General features: G+C 50.3%; 2 protein-coding genes across 3 annotated transcripts in view; one reads left to right on the forward strand and one right to left on the reverse strand.

Moving 5' to 3' along the window:
* The window catches only part of LOC136639180 (class I histocompatibility antigen, F10 alpha chain-like), a 75,341-nt gene that overhangs the window by 21,950 nt on the left and 27,602 nt on the right, over positions 1-25,789 (reverse strand). The window lies entirely within an intron of this gene.
* LOC136640473 (major histocompatibility complex class I-related gene protein-like) lies at positions 7,606-25,045 on the forward strand. Of its 2 annotated transcripts, none has more exons than XM_066615636.1 (7): positions 7,606-7,671; positions 13,851-14,126; positions 14,359-14,634; positions 17,575-17,859; positions 22,707-22,787; positions 24,348-24,438; positions 24,641-25,045. In XM_066615636.1, exons 1-7 carry the CDS (start codon positions 7,620-7,622, stop codon positions 24,696-24,698), a joined length of 1,119 nt encoding a protein of 372 aa, XP_066471733.1. In that variant the 5' UTR covers positions 7,606-7,619; the 3' UTR covers positions 24,699-25,045. The 2 variants fall into 2 exon arrangements, with proteins under 2 accessions (XP_066471733.1, XP_066471734.1); XM_066615637.1 differs by having other exon boundaries at positions 24,348-24,428.

A 25,789-nucleotide genomic window follows, 5' to 3' on the forward strand; every position in this document is an offset into this window, starting at 1 on the left:
CACAAAGTGGCTTCTGATGTCAATGTGTTTGGTGTGTGCATTGTGGCTTTCTGAATGTGCCAACCTGATACAGCTCTGGTTGTCCTCAAACATCTGGATTGGCCTTGGTTCATCTATACCCAAATCATCCAGCAGTTTACAAAGCCACATTATCTCTCTGCATGTTTCTGATGCAGACACATACTCTGCTTCTGTAGAGGAAAGAGCAACAGAGGTTTGTTTTCTGCTTGCCCAGCTGATTGCTCCACCTCCATACAGAGCCAAATGTCCACTGGTCGATTTCCGATCAGTTCTATCTTCTCCCCAATCTGAGTCACTGTAGACCACTAACCTGGGTCTCTCACTGGCTGGCAACTTCAATCTGAAGTTTTGGGTGCCTTTCAGGTACCTTGCAACCCTCTTCACTCCAAGCCAGTCCCATTTTGTGGGAGAATTGTTTTTCCTACACAGAATCCCAGTGGCAGTTGCAATGTCTGGCCTAGTCGTGTTTGCGAGATAAAGCAATTTGCCCACTGCTTCTCTGTACTGTGTGTTGTTAGGAAGAGGTTCACTTTCATCTGTTTGTTTTAGAAAGTTGGTCTCCATCGGTGTAGCTACTGGGTGTGCGTCTTTGAGTCCTAATGACTCCACCAAGTCCAGAATTTTTGTTCTCTGGCTGAGGAGAAAACTTCCATCCAGTTCTCTCTCCACGTGCATACCCAAATAATGAGTCACCTTTCCCAGTTCTTTGATTTCCACTTCTTCGTTTAAGTGGTTGACTAACTCTTTGTAGTCTTGTCCTCTCTCATAGAAACACAGCAAGTCATCCACATAAACCAATACATAAGTCCATTTTCCATCTTTCTGTCTTGTGTACAGACACTGATCTGCTGCACCTTGTGTGAAGTTTAGTTGTGTCAACATGTGGTGCAGCTTTTCATTCCAGGCTTTGGTTGATTGTTTTAAGCCATACAGCCCCTTCTGAAGCTTACATACTAAATGTGCCTTCTTGCTATCTATGAAACCAGGTGGCTGTTTCATGTACAGCTCCTCCTTAATTTCTCCATGAAGGAAAGCAGTTTTTACATCCAAATGTTGGACAGACAATCTTCTGGAAGCAGCTATGCTTAGAAGCAGTCTTATGGTAGTGTGCTTCACTACAGGAGCAAAAACCTCGTCAAAATCTTCTACATAGTTTTGGGAGAAGCCTTTGGCTACGAGCCTTGCTTTGTAGTGCTCTATCTGTCCTTGTGCATTTGTCTTAGCCTTGAAGACCCATTTGCACCCTATCGCCTTTTTGTTTGGCGGTAGCTTAGTAAGTGTCCATGTTTTGTTCTTGTGTAATGCACTTATCTCTTCTTGTGCAGCCTTTTTCCACTTACTTGAATCATGCGCGGGCATCGCTTCTACCTCTTCCCAGGACTCTGGTTCGCGTTGTGACGACGACCCTGCAAGGTAGGTCAGCCCAAGTCGTGGAGGTAGAACGCTTTTGTTCTCTCAAGATGAACGTCTGGGTTCTGCTGGTACTTGGTCTGTGTCTGCAGCAACTTCTGGCTCCAGCAGTTCCTCTCCTTCATCAGCCTCCTCTTCTGTGTCTGTCTCCTCTTCTGCTGTACTCGCCTCAGACTCTGGTGATGAGGGTCCTGGTATGCTGCTGTGACAAACTGGCACATACGTGAGCTCCTCATCTGTCTGAGATAGATCATTAATAAATCTCTTGCTTCTATCAGCTTTCTCATTTTCTGCAAAGTACAGACCATGCCTGGTGGTCACCTTTCCGGTGTGCATGTCCATAACTTTGTAACCCTTCGTTCCAGGAGCATATCCCGTGAAGATACCTTCTTCCGCTCTCAGGTCTAGTTTGGACCTCTTCTCCTTTGGAACGAAAGCATATACTTTGCATCCAAACACGCGAAGATGACTCATGTCTGGTGCTCTGCCATGCCACAGCTCAAAAGGGGTTTTGTCGCTTACGACACCCTTTGTAGGTAGTCTGTTCTGCAAATAGTTGGCAGTGATTATCGCCTCGCTCCAAAAATTTGTAGGCAGACCTGCATCTGTTAGCATGCATCTGGCCATCTCTAACAGGCTACGATTTTTGCGTTCCGCGACGCCATTTTGCTGTGGTGTGTGTGGCACTGATAACCTGTGTTTAATTCCCTGGCTCTCTAGTATTGACTTTGTGTGTCGTGAGGTGTACTCACCACCGTTGTCAGTCTGCAGTGCGCCAGGATTTCTCTCAAACTTGTTCCTTACCATTGCCAGGTATTTGCTCAGCATGTCGGGAACTTCACTCTTCTCTCTCAGCAGATAAATCACGGTATATCTAGAGAGTAGATCCCTAAATGTCTTTGTTAAGCCAGGTGTGCATCATTGTGCAATACAGTCTGGATTCTGAGCCTCTTGGGACGTGGAACTGTCTTCTCCTTCCATGCCATGTGTCATGAACACAGATGGCTGCTTCTAAATGGATGGTGATCGTGGTGGCCGTGTGCTGGCAGCAGTGGGGGTGGCAAGTATCTAGAACTCCCCCCGTAAATGACATGTCAAGCGTGGCCTAGGAAGTAACGGGAAACCACCCAGTCCCCTCCCTCTCATCTGTTTTAGAGCCACACTCTCTACTTGTGGTGGTTCAATAATCTTCTCAGGATGAACCTACAAAATCCAGATCCTCAGTCCCAATGTCATGGGGCTGGAATATCCACCCAAATCTTCTGAATTAAAACTGGTGCACAAATTCAGTTGAGGTCTTTATAAAGTAAGAGGCCTCACCAGCTCCTCTGGTGGGTCTTCATGGGGGGCGGGAATTGCCCTAGATTAGGATTGCTGAAGAGAAGGTTTGCTAGTGTGATATCCCAACTTCACTGTCCAGATTTTGAAGAGTTGCTTCCACTCTGAATAGTCATATATCTTTATACGAAACTCTGTATGTGTGTTCCTAGAATCATAGCATTGGAAGGAACTGATAGGCCGTCAACTCCAGCCCTTTGCCTGTAGCAGAAAATCCTCCTAGAAGAGCATCTCCAGCAAGCACTTGTCAAGCCTCTGCTTGAAGATTTCCAGTGCTGGAGAATCTGCCACCTCCCTCAGCTGCCTGTTCCACTGCCAAACCGCCCTTACTGACAGCCCTTCAGATACTGGAAGACTGCTGTCTTATCCCCTCTAAGCAGTGGCGTCACTAAGGTTTGGGTCACCTGGTGCGGGAGCCCAGCGCATCACCCCATGAAGTGGGCGGGGCAACACCCCAGGTGGTGGGCGTGGTGATCGACCCTTGCCCCGCCCCCACTGGTTTTTTTGGCTATACCTTTTGATAGTTGTTGGCAACCTTCAGTCTCAAAAGACTATGGTTATGCGCTCTGAATGGTGGATCTGGAACAGCATCTAGTGTGGCTGAAAAGGCCGATTCGGGAGTGACAATCCCTTCCACACTGGGAGCAAGTGCAGTCTGTCCCTGGTCTGTCTCCCTGGCTATGGGCCTTCCTTCTTTGCCTCTTTGCCTCAGTCTGTTGGCCAAGTATCTCTTCAAACTGGGAAAGGCCATGCTGCACAGCCTGCCTCCAAATTCCAACACGGTTTGTTTCATTGCATTCTGCATCAAATTACACATTGATATGTAACATGATGGTATTACACTGTGCTGGGGGCCAGAGGAAAAAAAAGAATTAATTTACATTTAAAATTTGAATAAATTTTCATACGTTTACATAAATTTACATATATTTACATAAATGTATATATTAAAGATGAACTTATATGAATGAATGAAGGTCTTGCAATAGCTCCAGGCCTATAAAAGGCCCTGCACAAAGCAAGGCTGGCCTTTCCTTTGCTGCCACTGCTGCATCACAGATGTGAGACAGCAAGCAGTGGAGGGAGCCCTCATCCCACAGTTGATGCAAGAGGTCAAACTGTCGCCCTCACACTGAAAGCTGTTGGGCCATTGTGGGCTCCAGCAAATCTCTGGAGGGCCAGAGGCTCATTGGAGACTGGGGGCTCCCTGAGGGTCCGCACTGGGAGTCCTCAAGGGCAGCAAGTGGCCCCAGGGCCTGGGTTTGGGCACCCCTGCCTTACCCTGTTAAGCTTCTGCTTCATCCTTCTTAGGGAGGGGCTGCCTTCTGGAGCATTTGTTGAACTCCAGTTCCATCAGATCAGGACCATTCCCCTTTGCCTGACTTAACCATGAGCAAAGGCACATTTGCTTACTCAAGAGTAAACGTGACCATGTGGCTTAGTTTCGCTTTCCATAGGGCTCAATACATTTGCCAGCTTGGAGGGAGGGATCTCCTTCTCCGGTGTTTTTGGGAGGCTACATTCATTGGATCAGGACCATTCTGGTGTTGTTGGATTCCTCTCAGCCTGTCTTTTCCGATGGACTAAGGCAAGCTTGCCTACTCATGAGTAAATGAGCAGTATGGCTTAGTTTCACTTTCCGTAGGGCTCCCTGCATTTTTTGTTTTCTGGTTTTTTGGCCAAAACATTTGATAAAATTCAGATACTTCTCTCCAGTTTTTTCATTGCATTCTGCTGTAAATTACACATCAAACTGCATTTAGCATGATGGTATTCCATGATTCTAGCAATTTTGGTTAATTGTGGTGTCAACTCCCAAGATTTGTACCTAGGGAAGACCGCCCCCTTGCCCCCTGCTAGCTACACTACTGCATAGGCTTCCTGGCTTCCTGGAAAGTTGCACCTTCAGTGGGCTTCCTGGCACTGCCTTCTTCTTCCCCCTGGCCTTGCTTGGAGCCCCAGGAACCACTTCCTTGTTCTCTCTGAACAGTGCTTGGCTTGCAGTTGTGCCAACAACCTTGGAGAGTTGCCAGGAGCACCAACTGTCCATGCCAAGAGGGAAAGGGGGTTTCATCCCACGTGATGCTGCTTTCCTCAGCAAGGTCTGGGCTGAGATGTTTGGATGAGACTTTGTTCTGCTTTCCAGCTGCTTGTCTGAACTCAGTGACTCCCCAACCCCCCCCCCAGTCCTGTTCTCCTGAACTGCTGCTGATGCTTCTTCTTCCAGATGCCCCTCCAGCCAGCCTGGAATTGGGGCTGGGGGCTGGCCAGGGAGGGGTCGCTCTCTTTGTGGCTGTCTTCAGTTGTGTCCGACTCTGGCTGAGGAAGACCAAAGTTGCTGAAGTCACGTCTCGCTTTGCAGAGGGGAGGGGGCTGCTGTGCCTCCAGGCCCCCTTCCTCCCCAGCCAGACTTCTGGGCCCTCTCAGGTGGAGAGCAGGGACTGGAGCTGCTTCTGGGTCCTTTCTGTACTGCTCCTACTGCACTCGTATACAAGCATCAGACTAGGGAGGTGGAAGGAAACAGAATGACTGGGAAACAGAGGTGCTTCGACCTCTTCTGGAAAGGATTGTGCCCCTCCCAGTTGGGATCAGTCCTCAGACCTCAGCATCAGTTGGAAGCCCAGGGGGTGCTGACCTCTAAAACTCTGATTGGGTTTCAAAGGAACTGAGTATTCTGAGCAGCCGTGTGCTTCTCCTTCTCCCATCCGCAACTCCATCTATACTACAAACATCACCCTAAGCCCTGTTCTGTGTCCCAGTTTTGGGGGCGTAGGATGCTGAGACCTGAAAATGTCCTCAGGCCAGTCATTGTCTCTCAGCATAGCCTACCTCGCAGGGAGATTGTGAGGGTAAAATGAGAGGCTAAAGATTGTGTCCACTGCACTAAGCTCCTTGGAAGAAGGTGGGGGATTAAGGGTGCAATCCTAACCAACTTTCCAGCACTGGCAGAGCTGTGCCAGTGGGGCATGTGAACATAAGAACAGCCCCACTGGATCAGGCCATAGGCCCATCTAGTCCAGCTTCCTGTATCTCACAGCGGCCCACCAAATGCCCCAGGGAGCACACCAGACAACAAGAGACCTCATCCTGGTTCCCTCCCTTGCATCTGGCATTCTGATATAGCCCATTTCTAAAATCAGGAGGTTGCACGTACACATGGCTTGTAACCCGTAATGGACGTTTTCTCCAAAACCTGGCCAAACCCCTTATGTGCTGCATCCTGGAGTTGGGGGGCAGTCACGGAGACCCCCTCAAGGTAAGGGAATGTTTGTTCACTTACCTAAGAGTTGCATTGACCTTACCGGGTGCTGCAAAGTTGGTTAGGATTGTGCCCTAAATGTCACAATCACACACAGAAAAATGAGCAGCTTCACTCACCCTATTTTCTGCAGCCATCGACGGGGGGGGGGGGGCATCGAATCTTCACGGGCTTCTAATTTCGTGGGGGTTGAATCTCAAAGCTTTCTAGGGGAGAACAGGAATTGGGGTGCAGCTGGGATGAGAAGAGCTTCTCTCTCTCCCATTAGCCCATCTTTTATTTCCTTGGAACTGAGGGAAGGTCGCTTTCCTCTCTGTCTTTGAAGGTCGGTTCTACTCAGGGTGTGAATGAGGCCATTCTGGGGGCTTGGAAGGGGTTCCACCTCTGACTCAAAGTGCTTAGTACCCTGTAAGATTTCTGCCTTCCTCAGGACGGAGCTGTTTGGTCCACTTGCTGGAGTCCTCATCCAGAAGGTGCAACTGATTTTCAGACTGATGCCAGGAGCCAGTGGCATAGCTAGAAGGGGTGCAAAGCACTAAGTTTTGCAGGGAGCCTCTGCTTCTCCCCCATCTTCTCCCCTATGCGCAACCCCCTGACTGTATGCGCAACCTCCTGATTTGAGAAATGAGCTATGTCAGAATGCCAGATGCAAGGGAGGGCACCAGGATGTAGTAGTATTGGCAACCTTCAGTCTCGAAAGACTATGGTATCGCGCTCTGAAAGGTGGTTCTGGCACAGCGTCTAGTGTGGCTGAAAAGGCCGATTTGGGAGTGACAATCCCTTCCACACTCGAAGCAAGTGCAGTCTGTCCCTGGTCTGTCTCCCTGGCTGTGGGCCTTCCTTCTTTGCCTCTTAGCCTCAGACTGTTGGCCAAGTGTCTCTTCAAACTGGGAAAGGCCATGCTGCACAGCCTGCCTCCAAGCGGGCCGCTCAGAGGCCAGGGTTTCCCACTTGTTGAGGTCCATCCCTAAGGCCTTCAGATCCCTCTTGCAGATGTATTGCAGCTGTGGTCTACCTGTAGGGCGTTTTCCTTGCACGAGTTCTCCATAGAGGAGATCCTTTGGGATCCGGCCATCATCCATTCTCACGACATGACCAAGCCAACGCAGGCGTCTCTGTTTCAGCAGTGAATACTTGCTAGGGATTCCAGCACGTTCCAGGACTGTGTTGTTTGGAACTTTGTCCTGCCAGGTGATGCCGAGGATGCGTCGGAGGCAGCGCATGTGGAAAGCGCTCAGTTTCCTCTCCTGTTGTGAACGAAGAGTCCATGACTCGCTGCAGTACAGAAGTGTACTCAGGACGAAAGCTCTGTAGAGGGCACCAGGATGAGGTCTCTTGTTACCAGTTGTGCTCCCTGGGCATTTGGTGGGACTGTGAGATCCGGGAAGCTGGTCTAGATGGGGCTGATCCAGAGGGGCTGCTGTTCTGCTCTTCTGTTCTTCTCTGCCCGGCTGCAGCGCGGCTGGCAGGGCCTCTTTTTTCCCATTGGCCGAACTTCCCCCCCCCCCCCCGCCAATCCCGCCTGCTCCGGCCTTGGGCTGGGCGGCCTTCCTCAGCTCCGCACTCCGGACCTCGACGGCTGCGAGAGGAGATGCGTCTCCTTCGCTGGGCCGCGCTGCTCCTCCTGCTGGGCGCCTGCTCCGGTGAGTGCCTGCAGGGGCTCCACTCCCGCTTGGGTGGCGAGCAGCGCTTGAACCCGGGGCGGGTGGTCTGCGCTCCAGGCGCGTCCCGGGCAGGCGAGGCGGAACAGGTCGAGGGTCTCTCCCCGGAGACGAGCCGGAGTGCTGGCCAGTCCCGCCTGTCCTCTGCCGCCCTGCCTGCTTTGGAGGCGCTCCGGGGCGGGGAGCTCCCTCATCCAGGCGCGAGTCTCGGCGGCGCTGCCCAGGGCTCCGGGGTCTCCTCCGCTGAGCGGCGAGTCTGGGCTGGGAAGTGGCTGTGCGGCAGCCCCTCTTGGGCACCGTCTGAACTGGGGGGGGGGGGCTCCCTGTCCTGCCCGCGTCCCAGCCAGGATCGCCCTGCGCCCTTCATCGTCTATCCCCCCCCCCCCCGTCGCATGGGCCAAGAGTCCCTTCGCAGCCATAAGAACATAAGAACAGCCCCACTGGATCAGGCCATAGGCCCACCTAGTCCAGCTTCCTGTATCTCACAGCGGCCCACCAAATGCCCCAGGGAGCACACCAGATAACAAGAGACCTGCAAGGCCTCCTGGGAATTGTAGTTAAGAACATAAGAACAGCCCCACTGGATCAGGCCATAGGCCCATCTAGTCCAGCTTCCTGTATCTCACAGCGGCCCACCAAATGCCCCAGGGAGCACACCAGATAACAAGAGACCTCATCCTGGTGCCCTCCCTTGTACCTGGCATTCTGACATAGCCCATTTCTAAAATCAGGAGGTTGCGCATACACATCATGGCTTGTACCCCGTAATGGATTTTTCCTCCAGAAACTTGTCCAATCCCCTTTTAAAGGCGTCCAGGCCAGACGCCATCACCACATCCTGTGGCAAGGGGTTCCACAGACCAACCACACGCTGAGTAAAGAAATATTTTCTCTTTTCACTGGGGGGGGGCAGGGTGTCTCAGGGTTTGGTTTGAGCAGCTGAGGCAACAGCCCAACACCTCTGTAAGTCCCCACCCAAAGTGCCTGGAAGACCAGCCTTCGGGGGGGGGAGGGCAGCAGAGATTTCCCTGCAGCTGCAGGACATGACTTACCTGCTCCAACAGTAGGAGGGGGACCAGGGAGGGGGTCTCCTGTGAGGTCACCAGGAGCTGGGGCCTGGTTGCATTTCCCTCTGCTGCTTTAAAGGAAAGAGGTTTGTCTCCTCACATTTGAGGCTGTTCTGCTGGTGGTCCTCTGGGGTTTGCTTTCTGATCAGTTGCTTTGGGGCTGCTTTCTTGGAACCTCTAGTGAGAGGTCTTGGCTGTTATAGATCAGCTATCAGGTATTTTGGTAGGCCTTATTGCAAGACCTTCATTCATTCATATAAGTTCATTCATTCATTCATTCATTCATTCATTCATATAAGTTCCATCTCTAATTAGAACAAAGAAAATATTTCTTGACCCAACATGTGATTAGTCTGTGGAACTCCTTGCCACAGGATGTGGTAATGGCATCTGGGCTAGATGCCTTTAGAAGGGGATTAGGCAGACTGATGGAGGAAAAGCCCATCACAGGTTAGGAGCTATGATGGGTTTGTGCAACCTCCTGGGTTTAGAAGTAGGTTACCCCAGAACCTCGCCTCCCTGCATTACAATCTCTGAGCATGAACTGGAGGTTGTCCATGACTTTGTGTACCTTGGCTCAACGATCTCCGACACACATTCTCTCGATACCGAGCTAAACAAGCGCATCGGTAAAGCAGCTACCACGTTTTCCAGACTCACAAAGAGAGTCTGGTCCAACAAGAAGCTGACGGAACATACCAAGATCCAGGTCTACAGAGCTTGCGTCCTGAGTACACTTCTGTACTGCAGCGAGTCATGGACTCTTCGCTCACAACAGGAGAGGAAACTGAGCGCTTTCCACATGCGCTGCCTCCGACGCATCCTCGGCATCACCTGGCAGGACAAAGTTCCAAACAACACAGTCCTGGAACGTGCTGGAATCCCTAGCATGTATTCACTGCTGAAACAGAGACGCCTGCGTTGGCTTGGTCATGTCGTGAGAATGGATGATGGCCGGATCCCAAAGGATCTCCTCTATGGAGAACTCGTGCAAGGAAAGCGCCCTACAGGTAGACCACAGCTGCGATACAAGGACATCTGCAAGAGGGATCTGAAGGCCTTAGGGATGGACCTCAACAAGTGGGAAACCCTGGCCTCTGAGCGGCCCGCTTGGAGGCAGGCTGTGCAGCATGGCCTTTCCCAGTTTGAAGAGACACTTTGCCAACAGTCTGAGGCTAAGAGGCAAAGAAGGAAGGCCCATAGCCAGGGAGACAGACCAGGGACAGACTGCACTTGCTCCCGGTGTGGAAGGGATTGTCGCTCCCGGATTGGCCTTTTCAGCCACACTAGACGCTGTGCCAGAACCACCTTTCAGAGCGCGATACCATAGTCTTTCGAGACTGAAGGTTGCCAATACCAATACCACCCCAGAATGCCAGATGCAGGGGAGGGCACCAGGATGCAGGTCGCTTGTTGTCTTGTTTGTGCCCTGAGGCATCTGGTGGGCCATTGTGAGATACAGGAAGCTGGACTAGGTGGGCCTCTGGCCTGACCGAGCAGGGCTCTTCTCCTGTTCTTGACTCCCCCCTTCCCCCCATTTGCAACTGTAGAAATACACAAAGAACCTGTGATGTGAGGCAGTCTCCTCCTTGCCGGCTTTTGGGTGGGGGTCAAGAGAAGACACCCTGACTCAGCCAGAGCTGGTGAGCTGGAGGAGGGCTTGGAAGTGGTTTCAGGGTTTCCCTGTACCCAGAGGTGCACCTGAAGGTGCCCACAGAGAAGGGGGGCTGTGGAGTGCTTTGATTTGGAACAAGCTGTGCTCCCCCCACCCTCCACATCCTGACATATGTGGTTAGAAGCTCCCTCTTCCACCCCTACTGCAGCCCCAGTTCTAATCTTGCGTCCCCCCCCACCTTTCCCCAGCTTCTCTTTAGGAAAAAAGATTTTTTGTGGGGAGGGGGCAGTGGTATGCTTGATATATATTCCACTGGTGGACCATTCATGGGTGGGGATGCGTGTAGGAGATTATCTGAAGTGAGTCTTTGAGAGAGGGGAGGGACAGGTGAGAAGCACATCCTCAGGGATCCACCTCCTGTGAGCACAAAATGGCTTCTTGGGGAGGCCAAGTGTGTTGCAAAAGAGCAGCCTGGGGAGGTGAGCCTTTCACAAAATGGCGGCTTGTGCAATAATTTGCATGTTCTGGTGGTTTTTAAACATGTAGTGCTCTGTGTTCTGTCCTGATCCAAGGAAGGCAAAGCTGGAATCTCCACCTGGGTTGCTGGGGAGGAGGATGCCAGAAAGTAGTTCAGATTGCTGAGGGGAGTGGTGGGAAGGCAGAAGGTAAATTCAGGATTGTGGTTGGTGCTTCCAGGGGCTCCAGCGTGGCCTTTGTCCACTCACGAGTCAGTGTGCTGGTTCTTGCCTTGGGAACCTTTGACAGTCTTCTCCCTTTGAGAATGGGCATCTTCTACTGCTCCCTCCCAGCTCTGCTATGTGATATCTTGTGAGCACTGTGTCATGAATATGTACAGTTTAGGCCTAGTAGCATTGCAAAGCCTGAACCAAAGTAACCCAGTAACGCAGAAGGGGCTTGCAGTTCCTAGCTGCAAGGAATTTACAACCCATAGAAGGTGATGATGTAGCACCTCAGCAGACAGAGAGGCACCCTGAGTCTCCAGTGGGGAGGGGGAGAACTAGGAGGACTAGCATCCAACCCCACTTCGAGAAGATTCTGACCCCAAGAGTTCTGATTGGGCAGTTTGAAATGGGTACAGAGTCACCCCATCCTGTTGGCATGAGAAGTATAAGAACAGAGCCCAGGGGGGTGTCTTGGCCCTTTTGTCTTCGTCTTTGGCCTTTGTCTCTTGGTGGAAAAAGTGGTGGGTGCACATCCTGCCCCGCCAGGACCATGTGGCCCATAGGTAACTGGGGCTGAGGATCTACAAAAGAAGCTGACCCAGGTGAAAGTTAGGAAATAATAGAGATAGCCAGTTAGCTTTATTATTTTATGCTGATATGTTTCCTAGAAGTTTTTATGCCTCTAGCATTTGCTGCCTTTTGTAACTTTTTGTAACCCTGTGTACTTAATAAAGTAAAAAATCCTTTTACCATGTTGGTTCATTGTCTGTTGGGGACAAAGGTTCAGAATCTTGCCTAGCGGTTTAGCAAGCTACCAAAAATCCTCATTGTGGACTAGAAACTTGAGGACTGAGACTTTAAGTAAAGAAAGTGCTCAGTGCCTACAAGGGATGTAGTTAAGCCTAGAGGGTCTCAGTGTCCCTGGACTGAGGCACTGGTACATACAGGGTGGTGGCAGTACTACCGAATAGGGATCTTTGAGGGCTCTAGGGTTCAGAACCAACAACTCTGAGCACCCCAAAACCCTGGGAGTGTGACGAAGTATACGACACACTGGCACTGATATCCTTGTGGGGGGAGGGGTGGAGGCCAGACAGAAGCTCTGTAAGAAAACCAGAAGCCCCACCCTCAGATTTAGGAATTACCAGTTACCAATGACAGTTGTCAGGGAAAGGGGGAGGAGAGAGAGTCCCAGAGGAAGGAAGGCTGACCAAGGGAAGCCTTCCTGCCCCAGTTCTATCCTGGACCAGTAGCTGAACAGAGAAAAGCCTTGGCAGTTGCAGTCACAGCCACAATCCCAGGCTACTGAGAGTTGGGGGGGGGGCATCTGGGGAAAACTCTTCCCAGGAAAGCCCTGAACCCCAGGGTTCTTATTTAAAACCAGACCCACAGTACCTTCTGCAGAGCCAAAAGAAGTGACAACCACTGACTCACCTGTGGACACAGAGCAGGCAGACCAAGAAGCAAAATGGAACTAATTTATTTAGAAGTCCAAAATGAAAAAGGGAACTATACAAATAGGTGGTAAAAGTACCACCAAACTGATCTAGATCCAAAGGGTAAAAACTGCAAGAGGAGAAATTCAGTTTGGACATCAGGAAAAAATTCCTGACAGAGAAGGCAGTTCAGCAGTGGAACTGATTGTTGAGGGAGGGGCTGGATTCTCCCTCACTGGAGAGCTTCAAAGCAGTGGCTTCAATCACCCGCTGGAGATGCTCTAGGAGGATTTCCTGCCTAAGGCAGGGGGTTGGACTAGATGACTTATTAGGTCCCAACTCTGATTCTATCTGTGATGGAAAATGCCTGAGCTGGGCTGGAAAGCACTAACTAGAGGTTTCACCAAATGGGTGCAGTAACCAGGAGTGCCCAGCAGGTGGAGCTGGGTTGTTGCTTAAAACTCTCATGGGGCAGCATTTTCTCAAGGGGATATTACTTATTGTCTTAATGATATGTGATGGGTATTAATTTGGATAATTTTACTGGGAGTACCTGTGATGCTGAGTGTGTCCCTGCTGGCTGATTGAGGCGGGGCAAATCTCACCTTCATCTAAATGCGCCTTTAAGAGGAGGTTAAAACTGGAGGTGCCTCTTCTGTCCTGCAGAGCAGCTGCAGTGGAGGTGCATTTTTGGTTACTCCTGGAATGAAAGGGAATGTAAAAATCTTACAGAAGTGTTGTTGGTGGAGAGTCTCCTTGTCAAGACTGAGGATTCGTGCCGGTGAGCTTGTGTGTGGACAGCGGTGCGGGACTCAGGTGTGTGTGTGTGGGTCTTCTTGAGAGACGGTGGCTGGGTGCAGCCTGTTCGTGCGTGAAGACCAGGAAGGTGCACGTGCGGGGTCTGTGTCTGTCCCTGACGCTGGAGCCAGGTGTGCCACGTGGGGCTTGAGTGGTGCAGCCTGTGGACACGCATGAGAGTGGGGAAGGGGGCGGGGGGGTCGCAGCACCCGCAGGCAGACCCGCTTTGTTGGTGTTCGTTGTGACGAGAGGGCTGCTTTTCCTCCTGCGGGGGGGTGCATGCGGGGGGGCAGAATCCCAGCGCCTTCCGCGGAGAGGAGCAGCAGGCTGAAGGAGATGCGGGGGGCGTGGGGAGGGGGGCGCTCCGGCTTCGACAGCAGGGCTGGCAGGGCCCCCCGCCTCTCCAGGGTGGTTGCGGCCTCCTCGGGGCAGCGGGGCCCGGGCGGCTGTGCGAGGGGCGTGCGGCGCCCCCCTCTCCGCCGCAGAGGCTGCGCCCCGTCCTACCCCCCGGGACGGAGCCCGCAGGCCGGCGAGCGCCCCTGACTGCCCCGTCTGCCCCCAGGGTCGGCGTCGCACTCGCTGCGCTACTTCTTCACGGGGGTTTCGGAGCCCGGCCCGGGGCTGCCGCGCTTCGTCGTCGTGGGCTCCGTGGACGGGCAGCTCATCACGCACTACGACAGCGACGCGAAGAGGACGGTGCCTCGGGCGGCCTGGATGGAGCAGGCGGGCCGGGAGGACCCCCAGTACTGGGAGGGGCAGACGCAGATCTACCGCGGCTGGGAGGCGACCTTCAGAGTGGGCGTGCAGAACTTAATGGAGCGCTACAACCAGAGCGGAGGTGAGCGGGAGGCCCCGGGAGCCGCGCTCTCCCTTCCCGATTGCCCGGGCCGCCCGCCGCTCAGGGAGAGGCTCCGCTCAGCCGCTCCGACAGTGCCCGGCGGGGGGGAGGCGCGGGAGTCCGGGAGCCGCGCCCTGTTCCGGGCACGACCGCCAAGTGGGGCGGGGGTCGGGCCCTGCCTGCCTGCCTGCCCGCCCGCCCAGGCTCTGACGCCCCCGCCGGTCCCTTGCAGGGCTCCACACCTGGCAGCTCACGAGCTGCTGCGAGCTGAGCGAGGGCGCGCCCCGCGGAGGGAAAGTCCAGTACGGCTACGACGGGCGGGACTTCATCGCCTTGGACCCGAAGACGCTCACCTGGAAGGCGGCAGTCGTGCCCGCCCAGCTCACCAAGGCGAAGTGGGAGGCCGACCTGGTCAACCTTCAGTACTGGAAGGCCTACCTGGAGGAGGAGTGCCCGGAGTGGCTGCGGAAGTACCTGCGCTACGGGGCGGAGACCCTGCAGAGGAAAGGTCAGCGGGGGGGGGTCGCTTCCTCCAGGCCTCCCATCACAGCGCCGGAGGCTCCCCCTGCTCGCAGCCCTGCGGCGGGAGGGCAGCGTGACCGGTGAAGCAGCCCCTGGAACACCCTCTCCCCCCAGCCCCCCTTCCTCCTGGGGCAAAACCGCCCCCTGCAGTCCTGACCTGCCCTTGCCCTGCCCGAGCCACTCAGGCCGTGGCTGCAGACTGCGCTCCTCCTGCAACACCCCCCACATAAGCAGGGGCAGGCCTGGAGAGAGGGGGGCACACGGGGGCAAAACAAACTGCGCGGCAAAAGCACTGCGTAGTTTCCTTTTTCGCCACAAATGAATGTGGGCGCCGCGACCTCCAGCACTGACTCCGCAGCCCCTTCAGTCCGCCCTCCAAGCACTTCTCTTCCCAGTGCCTTCTGCAGAAGGAAGTTCCTTTCTTCATAGCAGCCCTGACAGCTCCCAGATTCCCCAACAAACAGTCCCCCCACAGCATGCACGCTGTGGGTCAGAACCCAGTAGGTCAGTCCCATGTGGGCTCATTTCACGTGGGTCCCCATTCATTTCAATGGTTGTTTTATTTTCAATATGTTACCCCTGGTGGCATCTGACTGCATTTGGGGAAATGTTACAGTTCCAGACTTTTCAGAGTGCGTAGGCTCTTAACAACATATATATCCCCTGCATATGCTGCTCACAATGACAGGCAATGGGGCTTACTCCCAGGTTAGTGTGGATAGCATTGCAACCTTTGGGATGTTTCTGGAATTTTTTAAAAAAACCAAAACACAAAAAAACAGACCAGCAACTGCTTGGGAGGCTCCAAAGCATTTTCTGTATTTTAAATAATTGTTTAAACTTATTATAAACTTCTAATTTAGTGAATTTGATTTTAATCATATAAAGGGTGTTAGAAATTTTCCTGCTTGATGATGCCACTTCTGGCCATGACGTCTCTTCCAGCGGGTCCAACAGATTGTCATTCTGAAAAGGGGGTCCCTGTCCTAAAAAGTTTGAGAAGCAGGGAATAGAAGTGCAGTGAAAGTGGATTCAAGCTGTAGTGGAAACATCTTCATGAGCACCAACATGTAGTAGTGCAATTCAAACCTTGGAATGTGAAACTCACACCTTCAGACAGAACTACAAGGCTCCAGTAGAAGGTCACCCAGTTCAGTTCACAGAATTCCAGCGGTGCCAATGGGACGTGTGCTGCATCCTGCAGTTGGGTGTCACTCAGGGAGGCCTTCTCAAAGTAAGGGAGTGTTTGTTCCCTTCCCTCAGAACTGCATTGCCCTGATGTCAGTGCTGGAAAGCCCTGACATAAGGAGTGAGGATTACGCCCTGTGTGTCTGAACATATGGCCTTGGATCAAATCTACATGTTTGAAGGTGAAATTAATGGTGTGGAGTACAAATATAAGTCTTAAGCACAGAATAGAAAAGAGGAAAGATGGGGGAAAGTCCAGAAAAGGTCAGGCAAATTGATTTCACTTGGTCTTTGTTCCTAAAGCATTGAATAGAAATAGGGGAGATGGAGAAAGCCGTTCTTAGATGCCTGCACATTATGAGAAGAAGAAGAAGCAGATGAGGAGGACTTTGCTGAAGAAGAAGAAAAGAAATGCAGTAGCAATACTTAAAATAGGGATGTCAGAGGGTGGGGGGGACGAGAGAAGAGGGGGCCTTCCACAAAGGCTTGTATGGAAGAATACAGTCTTTCAGACAGCCTCGCTGAAGGCCAGTATTTAAGTTGTTAGATGACATATTTGTTGTTCTTGTTAGGAAGGGGGCAGTGCCCCATGCCCAACAGAACATCCCTTCTCCCTTCCTCTGGGAAGCTGCACCCGCTCTGGACAGTTCACGCACACACGCCTGTCTGTCACTTCGTCTCCCAAGACTGGCAGCCAAAACTCTCTCCCCCTTTTTTGAAATGGGGGTTCAGAGAGTTGAGGAGGGGGGAGTATTTCTGCAGTTGTCTCTACACATGGAAGATTCACTCTCCTCCACCTTATCAAAATTCACATGCCTTCACCCTGTGGTGTGTCTGTTTCCCCTTCTGACAGGAAGCTCATTTAGAAGAAAGATCACAGTAAAAATCAGTATAAGGAGAGAGTGCCTTGGAGCATGTGCAGAGTGCATCTGTAAGGGAACCATTTTTTCCTTATTTAAAAATGGCATCCAGTTGGAAGTACAGAAATCGCTGACCTCATCCCTTCCTTTGGATGCTGGTCACTGACCCTGAAGTTTCCTCCCTTCTTGAAAACTACAGTGGAGAATTTGGGGTGGCCATTTGGACCTCAAGGAACTAGTCAAGGCAAGCAGGAGACTCAGGAATTCTTCCTCTTCACTCGGGGACGAATGTTCAGCTTCAGGAAAAGAAAAAGAACTGCAGGAAGGAGCAGAGAGGGCAGTGCTGGAAATATGAATAGTGGCCATTTCAGGAGCATGAACAAACCCAGATGCTTGGGGGGGGCGCGATGCTCACTTCTTGCCCTCCAGTCCAGAGTAGCGGTTCTTGCCCTGCAGTCTGTGGATGGGCTTCAGAAGGTCCCTGAGCTGCAAAAGGCATTTTGTGTGTGTCTGCATTTTTCTGGGAGGGGGCCAGTGCTTTCATTTTAAAGGTATTTGTGACACAGAAAAGGTTGCACACTCCCGACCTCTGTTCAGCTGTGGTGGAGGTCCAGGGACAGTTGCCCCAAAGCCCTGGAGGAGACCACAGGGAGGTCCCAGGTCTACTACTTCCTGCTTTGGAGCTTTTGTACCAAGTACTGAGGGATGCCATGGAGTCCCTTTCTTTGCAGATTTTAGTCTCTGGAGGATGCTGCACTTGTGGGATGGCTGCTTTTGGGGCAGGGGGTGGTCCCTTCCTTCTGCTAAATTCCAGCATCCATCCCGTGAGTCAGCCAAGGACCCCAGTCTTGACACTGGCATTGCCACTTTTTCCACAGAGCCCCCCATAGTAAAGGTGACACATAAGGACAGCCAGCAGGGCTTGGAGACCCTCCTCTGCCGGGCCCACGGCTTCTACCCCAAGGAGATTGATGTCACCTGGAGGAAGGATGGGAAGGTCAGGCAGGAGGACGCGTTCCATGGGGTTGTCAGCCCCAACCCGGATGGAACTTACTACACCGGGCTGAGCATTGAGATTGATCCCAAGGAGAGGAGCCGCTACCAGTGCCATGTGGAACATGATGGGCTGCAGGACCCTCTGGATGTGGCCCTGAAGGAGTCTGGTGAGAGGCTGCAGGGGAGGGGCGCCTGGGGAGGAAGCTCTTTGTGGGATGGGGGTAGAGTGGGGGGCAGATTCTGGGAGGCGGGACTTGAAGAAGAAAGGCCTCAGCAACTCTCAGGGTGTATTTTGGGGCTCAGAGCTGCTGATACACGCCTGTGTTGAAGGCTGGAAGGAGGATGTGGCTGCTGGAAAGAGTGGGCAGAGGAACCCTGGAGAGCAGGAGGCAGAAACGTCTGCTTTCATTGCTCTGAATGGGTGACATGAGAGTGCCCCTGTAGTGATTATGCAGAAGCACGCTTTGGCTTTAGTGAACGTGGCAACCGGCAAGCACATCTTACCCCTCCTCCCCCACTCAAGGCAAACCTTGAGCAAGCCTGTAAACAAGATGAGATAGTGGTTTAGAGTGGAGAAGCGCTCATATCTTAGGAATGTATTGCCGAGGAAGTTGTTATCAGTAAACCTCAGTATTGCACTGTATTGCTTCATGAGAGAAAAAGTGAATAAAAGGCAGGCGGCCGGCTGGTTCAACAAGCTCGCTCTCTGCCCCTACCTTCGAAACCTGACTTCCGTCTATTCATTGCCTCTCCAACCCTTCACCGCTACATCTGTCATTGCTACACCTGGCCCCGTGGGGCTGTAGAATAGCCAGAAACTGCTCAGGGCTAGCTTACTATGCCCAGCACGAGTTACAAATGTCATTCATCTTCGGATCCCGGTAAGTATAGTATGGGTGCTGCTTTATCAGCAGCACAAACACACCATCACAATGATTTACACTTTCTTCTCCGCAAAGCGCAACACCCTGTTTCCTCCCAAGAGGTCACAGAGTTAATTCGCATAATTAAAAAAACAGTGCCCTTGGTATCCCGAGGGAGGCACTTTTAAGCTACAGGAATGGGACCAAATAGGGCAGATGCTGCACGCGCAACCGCGGGCTCCCATTCAAGTCCATCACGCATGGCATTTTTGCTTAGATGTTATCAAGAACTGCGCTCCGCAGCCGAAGACACCAGGGCAGTCAGAGGAGATTAACAGTGCACCTTCTAAAAACCCTCCCGCATCAGCTTACATTTCTTCTCCTCCCCCCTCTGCTTTAGCTCCACAGGAACAAAAAGAACCATCAAACATTACTGTTAATAGACAGCTCTCACTTATAAAGGCCATGGTGCAAAAAGCCATAAAATTAAAAAAAATTGATGGCAGAAAAATCTTTTGAGCTGTCCATGATCTGCCCTGTAGTGCCCCCCCCTCAAATGCACAGGAGCAAGTTGTCAAAGCCTAGCAAGCTCTCCCTTATTCCGTCTTAAAGAAAGTGCAAGTTGCACTTAAAAACTTTGGAATCACTAGCATATACGCCAAAAGACTGCTAGAAGGTATAGCAAATAGATGGTACCTTAAATTTCATTCTTTTGCAAGACCATGTCTTAAATTTTATAAGTTTAGTCTTCATATAGCACTAGAAAAAGATGCAACCACAAGCTCCTTATTTGTATTTTAGCTCTTATCCTATGTAACACCTGTAACACCTAAGTTAACAGTCCCCCAAAGGCTAACTCCAGTGCAATTGCAATAATTGTTAAAACATATTAATTGGGTACGCTCGTATTTCAAGCTACCCACGCAGCTGTTAAAACTTGCTGTAAATAAAGACTGTAAGAAGACGCTCCAACCCTTAACTGCCATACAAAGCCTAGCCCTAGCAGACATAATAAAAACTTGTTTAAATGTAAATATTCAAAGTCACAAGGCTAGCCTTCTTGCTGCAGCCTTACAGCAGAACTTTAATTTGTAGATTGTTTCCCATATCAGCCCTTTAATTTAATAGTAGACACCTAATATGTCCATAATTTTTTAGAACATCTGTTGTTTGTCTATATTATGTTTTAACTTAACCATAATTTGTCAAACCTTTTTTTATTTGTAAAATTGGTTTTAAAGCCAAACCAAACCTTATTTTGTTGCCCATAGTTATAGTCACACACCCCTTTTTCCAGATTTTTATTTGAAAGCAGTAACCAAGCTAACTCAAGCTTTTAAAAGCCTCCCTGTTTCATCAGAAAATTTTTTCTCATCCCATAGCCTTGATCAAGCCCTTAAGAGCCTCCCTGAATTCATCAGTAAAATGCATTTTTTTTCTAATCCCATAACTAGTCACACTTTCTTTTATCAGTCCGCCAAAATTTGTAAAACAATTTTCCATCCCTTTTTCACAAGCACAAACAATTGTCCTTATTGTTCTCGCGTTCCCTCTTTGTCCCCGCATGTAGTAAATCCCAGCAGGACTCAAGCAAACTAATTGTAGTAAATAAATGTCATTTACATTTTTGAATTTAAGCCATATTTATATTTACATGTATGCATTAATATCTATTTTAGTTATATGTAAGTTTTAGTTTTTAAAAAAAGAAACCACCAAACATGCCATTGCCCACTTTGTACATTCAATTGCAGTGATAAAAAAGCCACTTGTGTTAAAAACAGACAATGCTTTTTGCGTATTTTTAATAAACAAAACAAAACAACCTTTTTTATACCACCTAAAACATTGTTTTAAAACATAGCATACCCTGTAATTCCCTTTTATTTAAAGAATTATAAATGGGGGATATAAGACATAGTTTGTTTAGACCAATACATATTTAAGAGACACTGTATATTATATACTTTGAATTTTTTAACACTCAATGCAGAAGGATTCACCCCCCATAAAAGGCATGTAAGAGTTATAAAACCATTGCCTCCTAGCCCAAATCAAGCAAGCTTCTTAAGCAACCGCACGTTCAAGGTTTCCAAATAACCCATGGTCTATTATCAGCAATTGCCAGACCCAAAATAGAAAGGCCCGGCCTCATTAGTAATAGTAATAATAATAATAATAATAATAATAATAATAATAATAATAATAAATATACAGTATTTATATACCGCCTTTCTTGGTCTTTATTCAAGACTTTATTCAAGGCGGTTTACACAGGCAGGCTTATTAAATCCACGCAGGGATTTTTACAAATTGAAAGAAGGTTCTCTCTTTCAAGAACCACCACATTCAAGCTGTTACACTCCGATCTGGTTTAACATTCTGGCCTCCATCCTCCCACGCTCTGAGCAGATGGAACAGCTCAGCTGCAGCTTGCCAGCTGCTTCAAGGTCGCACGGTGCCGGTGGCCTCGAACTGGCGACCTTGTGGATGTTAATCTTCAGGCAAATGGAGGGTCTACCCTCTAGACCAGACCTCCTGCCCAGGAGCAGGAGCAAGGCTATGCTGTTGTGCTTACTCCTACAGGAATGCTTTAAGTTCCAGCAGGGTGTGTGAAACCATCCAAAGATGTTGTAGCACCAGAGCCTAAAGAATCCAATTCCCAACTTCCAAATAACCCTAAGACTGCAAGAACAACCCAGGAACAAGCAGCCAGCAAAAAAACCCAGGCAAAAAGCCCATCCCATAACCTGGGAAGATTTAACAACACTGACATCAAAAGCCCAGAAGCAACTGCTTGCCATGATGGCAGAAGTGACCAAAAACTTATTAGTTATGATCTCCTGCTGCTTTCTACTTACAACCCTTGTGCCTTTTGCAAAAGCATCTTCCCTGCATGGCAGGATGAACTATAACATTTGGGAGCGGTTTAGCACAGACTATAAACACTTTTGCCTGTCCACAGCCAGCAAGCTGCTAGAAACTTGTCTGATTCCAGTGTATAAACAACTAAAAAAAAACACACAAAAAAAAATGGTACTCAAAGACTTACAAACCTTGTGTGCCCATAAGAGTGGGCTCAATGAACTGTTTAAAATGTGAAAATGTTTGTTTTAATTATGTAAACATGTTATTACCCCCCTAAGTAGTTTTTTACATGTAAAAGCCACACCTTTAGTTATATTCTTATTAATTTAATTACAACCACCTGTTGTTTTAGCCAATTTGTAATACTTTTACCCACAACAAATCATTTTCAGGAAAAAAAAAGTGTTGCCTTTTCCCCCAACTGTGATTTTAACATGCATTTATTTAGCCAAGCTAAATATGTTTCTTTAGCCACTTTCTTCACTGAGGTTCTCTTGTTTTATCTAATGTTTCCCCTCATTGTGTCAAACTGTGTTCTTCGACCCCACAACACCAACCTAAAATCCTTTTGCTTAATCGGCAAGGCCTAGACTTGCTTCATAAACACCTTCAAAAATATAGCCAGATATATTAGAAATAAAATTTAAAAAGAGACCATGTAGTGATTATACAGAAGCACGCTTTGGCTTTAGTGAACCTGGCAACCGACAGGCACATCTCTCCCCCCCCCCCCCACTCGAGTCAAACCTCGAAACATTCTTGTAAACAGAATGAGATAGTGGTTTAGAGTGGAGAAGCGCTCATATCTTAGAAATGTGTTGTCAAGGAAGTTGTTACCAGTAACCCTCAGTATTGCACTGTATTGCTTCATGAGAGAAAAAGTGAATAAAAGGCAGGCGGCCGGCTGGTACAACAAGCTCGCTCTCTGCCCCTACCTTCGAAACCTGACTTCCATCTATTCATTGCCTCTCCAACCCTTCACTGCTACATCCGTCATTGCTACAGCCCCAAAATCAAACCCTTGTATGAGATCAGTGGAGACTTTTTTCAGTGGTTTTGCAGGCTCCCTTGGAGGCCTGAGATGCTGAGCTCAAGTGGGTCTCCAGGGGATGGAATTGCCCTAGATCAAGGCCACCCCAGAGCGGGGCTCATCTCAGTGGTTTGCATGTGTCCCAGCTTCAGGGTCCCCATCTCCAGTCGAAGGGTCTCGGGATCTCTGCCTGAGGCTTTGCAGAGCCCATTTCAGTCAGAGTAAAGGTATGTTCTTTCCATTTCCCCCTCAGTGCCTGTTCGGCTCATTGCTGTGGGAGTCATCCTGGGGGTCCTGGGGGTCCTGGCTGTGGCTGGAGTCATCCTCTATGTCAGTAAGTAAATCCCTGGATGCCTCTGTTGGGCCACACGTGTGCATCATTCAGGAGCAGATTTCAGATCCTGAGCCCCTCAGACTGGGGACTGTCTTCTCATTCTGTGAAGACCATGAATACAATTGGTGAGGAAGGTTGCTGAGGACTTCCTGGTGTTCCAGATTCCCTGACAGCCCACTGCCAAAGAGGATCATGTGGCCCAGCAGGTGTTCAGGTCACCTGGACTTGCAGCTGCCCTGCAGGCAGGGATTCTCAGAGGAGGTCACAGAAATATAATGGACATTTGATTGATTACACCAGTGGTTCTGGAACTTCCCCGATCCTTGTGGCCATTGGCCACGGCTCCCCATTTCATCACCTCACCTCACCTCACCTCACCTCAGTTACCCCCAAAATGGGTATGAAGGTGTGATGATTATACACTAGAAACAAAAAGCAGCACTCTGAGGCTGCAATCCTAACCACACTTACCTGAGAGTAAGCCCCATTGAACAAGATAGGACTTACTTCTGAGTAGACCTGGTTAGGATTGTGCCCTGAGTTTGTTAGCAGCACACCTGGAGGGTTTTGGAAAGGGAGGGGGGAGAGAGAAGTGGTGAATTTTGGGGGGAGGGGAAGACTTTGTTTTGTGTGTATCTGCTAATTGCAAACTGAGGTCACCGAGAGACTGTTTGGCTGCAATCCTAACCTCACTTTCCTGGGAGTAAATTTCCCATTGAGCACAATAGGACTTACTTCTGAGTAGACCTAACTAGGATTGTGCCTATTGTCTTATAATAGCAGCCAACATAGGAAGTACACCCCCCCCCCCAAGGAGGCAGGAGGAAAAAGGGGGGTGGCTGCAAAGGAATGGGTATTTTTATTTTTTAATCAATTTTTGGGGACAAAGTATGACTGATCAAGCGCGACTATTTTTCTTTTTTGAAGGGGGAGGAAAAGAGAGAGGTGAAGATCTTTGGTTAAGCTGACACAGACCCCAAGCCTATGTAGGTCTACTCAGAAGTAAGTCCTGTTCGAGTCAATGGGGCTTACACCCAGGAAAGTGTGGATAGGATTGCAGCCATGCAGAGCAAGATTACAGCTCACCCCTAATGCAGATGGGGGCTGCTCTCTCTCACACACACACCCCAGCATGCAGATGCCACCCCTGTTCCCCCAGGCAAGATGGAGGATGCATTTGGACCCTCACTAAGAGCAGGCTGGGCTCCCCAAGCGGAGGAAAGCTCTGCGCTGCTCTCTCTGGGTCGGGCTTCCCTCCCAGTTGGAAGCCTGCCAGGAGCACTCCCTGTGCTGGTGAGATGCAGCACCTCCCCAGCTGCCCAGCCAGCCTTCTCTCCCACCTCCCCCACCATGTTTCACAGCCCTGCTGTTATGTCCATTCTGGGGGCCGCTTCCCCCCCTTTCCCCATCGCCTACCCGCCACTTGAGCCGAAGCAGAGGCCGTAATCCAGGCCTTTTTTACACAGTTAATCGGGTGAGTATCTTTGCATTCCTTGGGGGGCTACAACACCCTTCTGCTAGCAGGAGTTTCTCCTCTCCATCCACCCTTCTCCCTTGCAGGCGCCCCCTCGAGTTGCCTCACTGGCCGAAGAACTCCAGGAGAGTCCCTGGTCCTGCATTCCACGTCTGGAGCCTCAGGAGGTAAGCCTGGGTAAGTGTTGGGGGGGGGGGTGCAGGGCACAATAGGACTTACTTCTGAGTAAACCTAGCTAGGATTGTGTCTTTGGCTTATAATAGCAGCCAACAAGAGGAAAAAGGGGGATGGCTGAAAAGGAATGGGTATTTTTTATTTTTTAATCAATTTTTGGGGACAAAGCCTGACTGATCAAGAGCGCCTTTTTTTCTTTTTGAAGGGGGAAGGAAAGGTCCTTAGAATCCTCTGCCCACCTGCCCTGCTTCCCTGGATTCTGATCTCAGCAGTCCTCCAGCATCAGTCCAGGGAGAAGATGCAGGGGCAAAACTGAAGCCAGCAGATCGTGAATTGACACCATGAAAGACTTCCTAGTGCTCTTCCAGCGAACCTTCTGGGATGTCATCCCCTGGAGATGGTTAACCACAGCCTGGCTGAGCACATGCCATGGAGTACTTGGCATTTGAGTGCCTGCCTCCCTGCAGAGGGTGGGACTGGATGATCTCTGGAAGTCCCTTGTGACTCTGACTTTCTTATTCTGTCTATATATATAAGCACTGAGGGAGACTTACCTGAGCTCCTGACTCCTCCTGCTTTGCAATCCTGATTTTTTTTTTTTTTAATAAAAAGGATATTCCTTTCACAGAAGCAGCTGATACAGAAGGCTTTTGGCCTGTCTGATATTGGGTCCCGTTCATATGGAGCACATTTTGTTGAAGCATTTGAAAAACTGTCTATTGTTGTGGTTCCCACAGCTCAAGAAGGACGTTGCAGAGCTGGGAAAGGTACAAAAGACACACAGGGCATAATCCTAACCCCTTATGTCAGTGCTGTCCAGCACTGACATCAGGGCAATGCAGCTCTGAGGTCAGGGAACAAACACTCCCTTACTTTGAGGAGGCCTCTGTGAGTGACACCCAACTGCAGGATGCAGCACATGTCCCATTGGCATTTGAAAGCACTGACATAAGGGGTGAGGATTGCGCCCTAAATGATCCCAGGGCTGTGTAAACCCTGCTGGGTCCCCTGAACCAAGTGTTGGGGTCTCACAGCATCTCCTGGGAAGCCTGGTCTGTCTGAACAGGAGAGCCCAGCCCTCTCAGTGATCTGGGTCCTTGAAAGCCGCTACCTGGAATCAGCACTTCAGAGAACACTACCTTTGAGGTCCTGGTTTTCAGCTTCCTACCTAAAAGCCTAAATTTGGCTTCCTGGACCTCCCAGCTACACTTGCCCACGTTGTTGATGCCGACATGCACCACAACTGCTACCTCCTCCCCAGCACTGTCTACCAGCCTGTCTAGACGAGAAGTGATGTCCGCAACCTTCGCAGCAGGCAGGCAAGACGCCATGCGGTCTTCACATCCATCGCAAA

The sequence above is a fragment of the Tiliqua scincoides genome, chromosome 2, assembly GCF_035046505.1.
Source record: "Tiliqua scincoides isolate rTilSci1 chromosome 2, rTilSci1.hap2, whole genome shotgun sequence".
Classification (NCBI taxonomy): Eukaryota; Metazoa; Chordata; class Lepidosauria; order Squamata; family Scincidae; genus Tiliqua; species Tiliqua scincoides.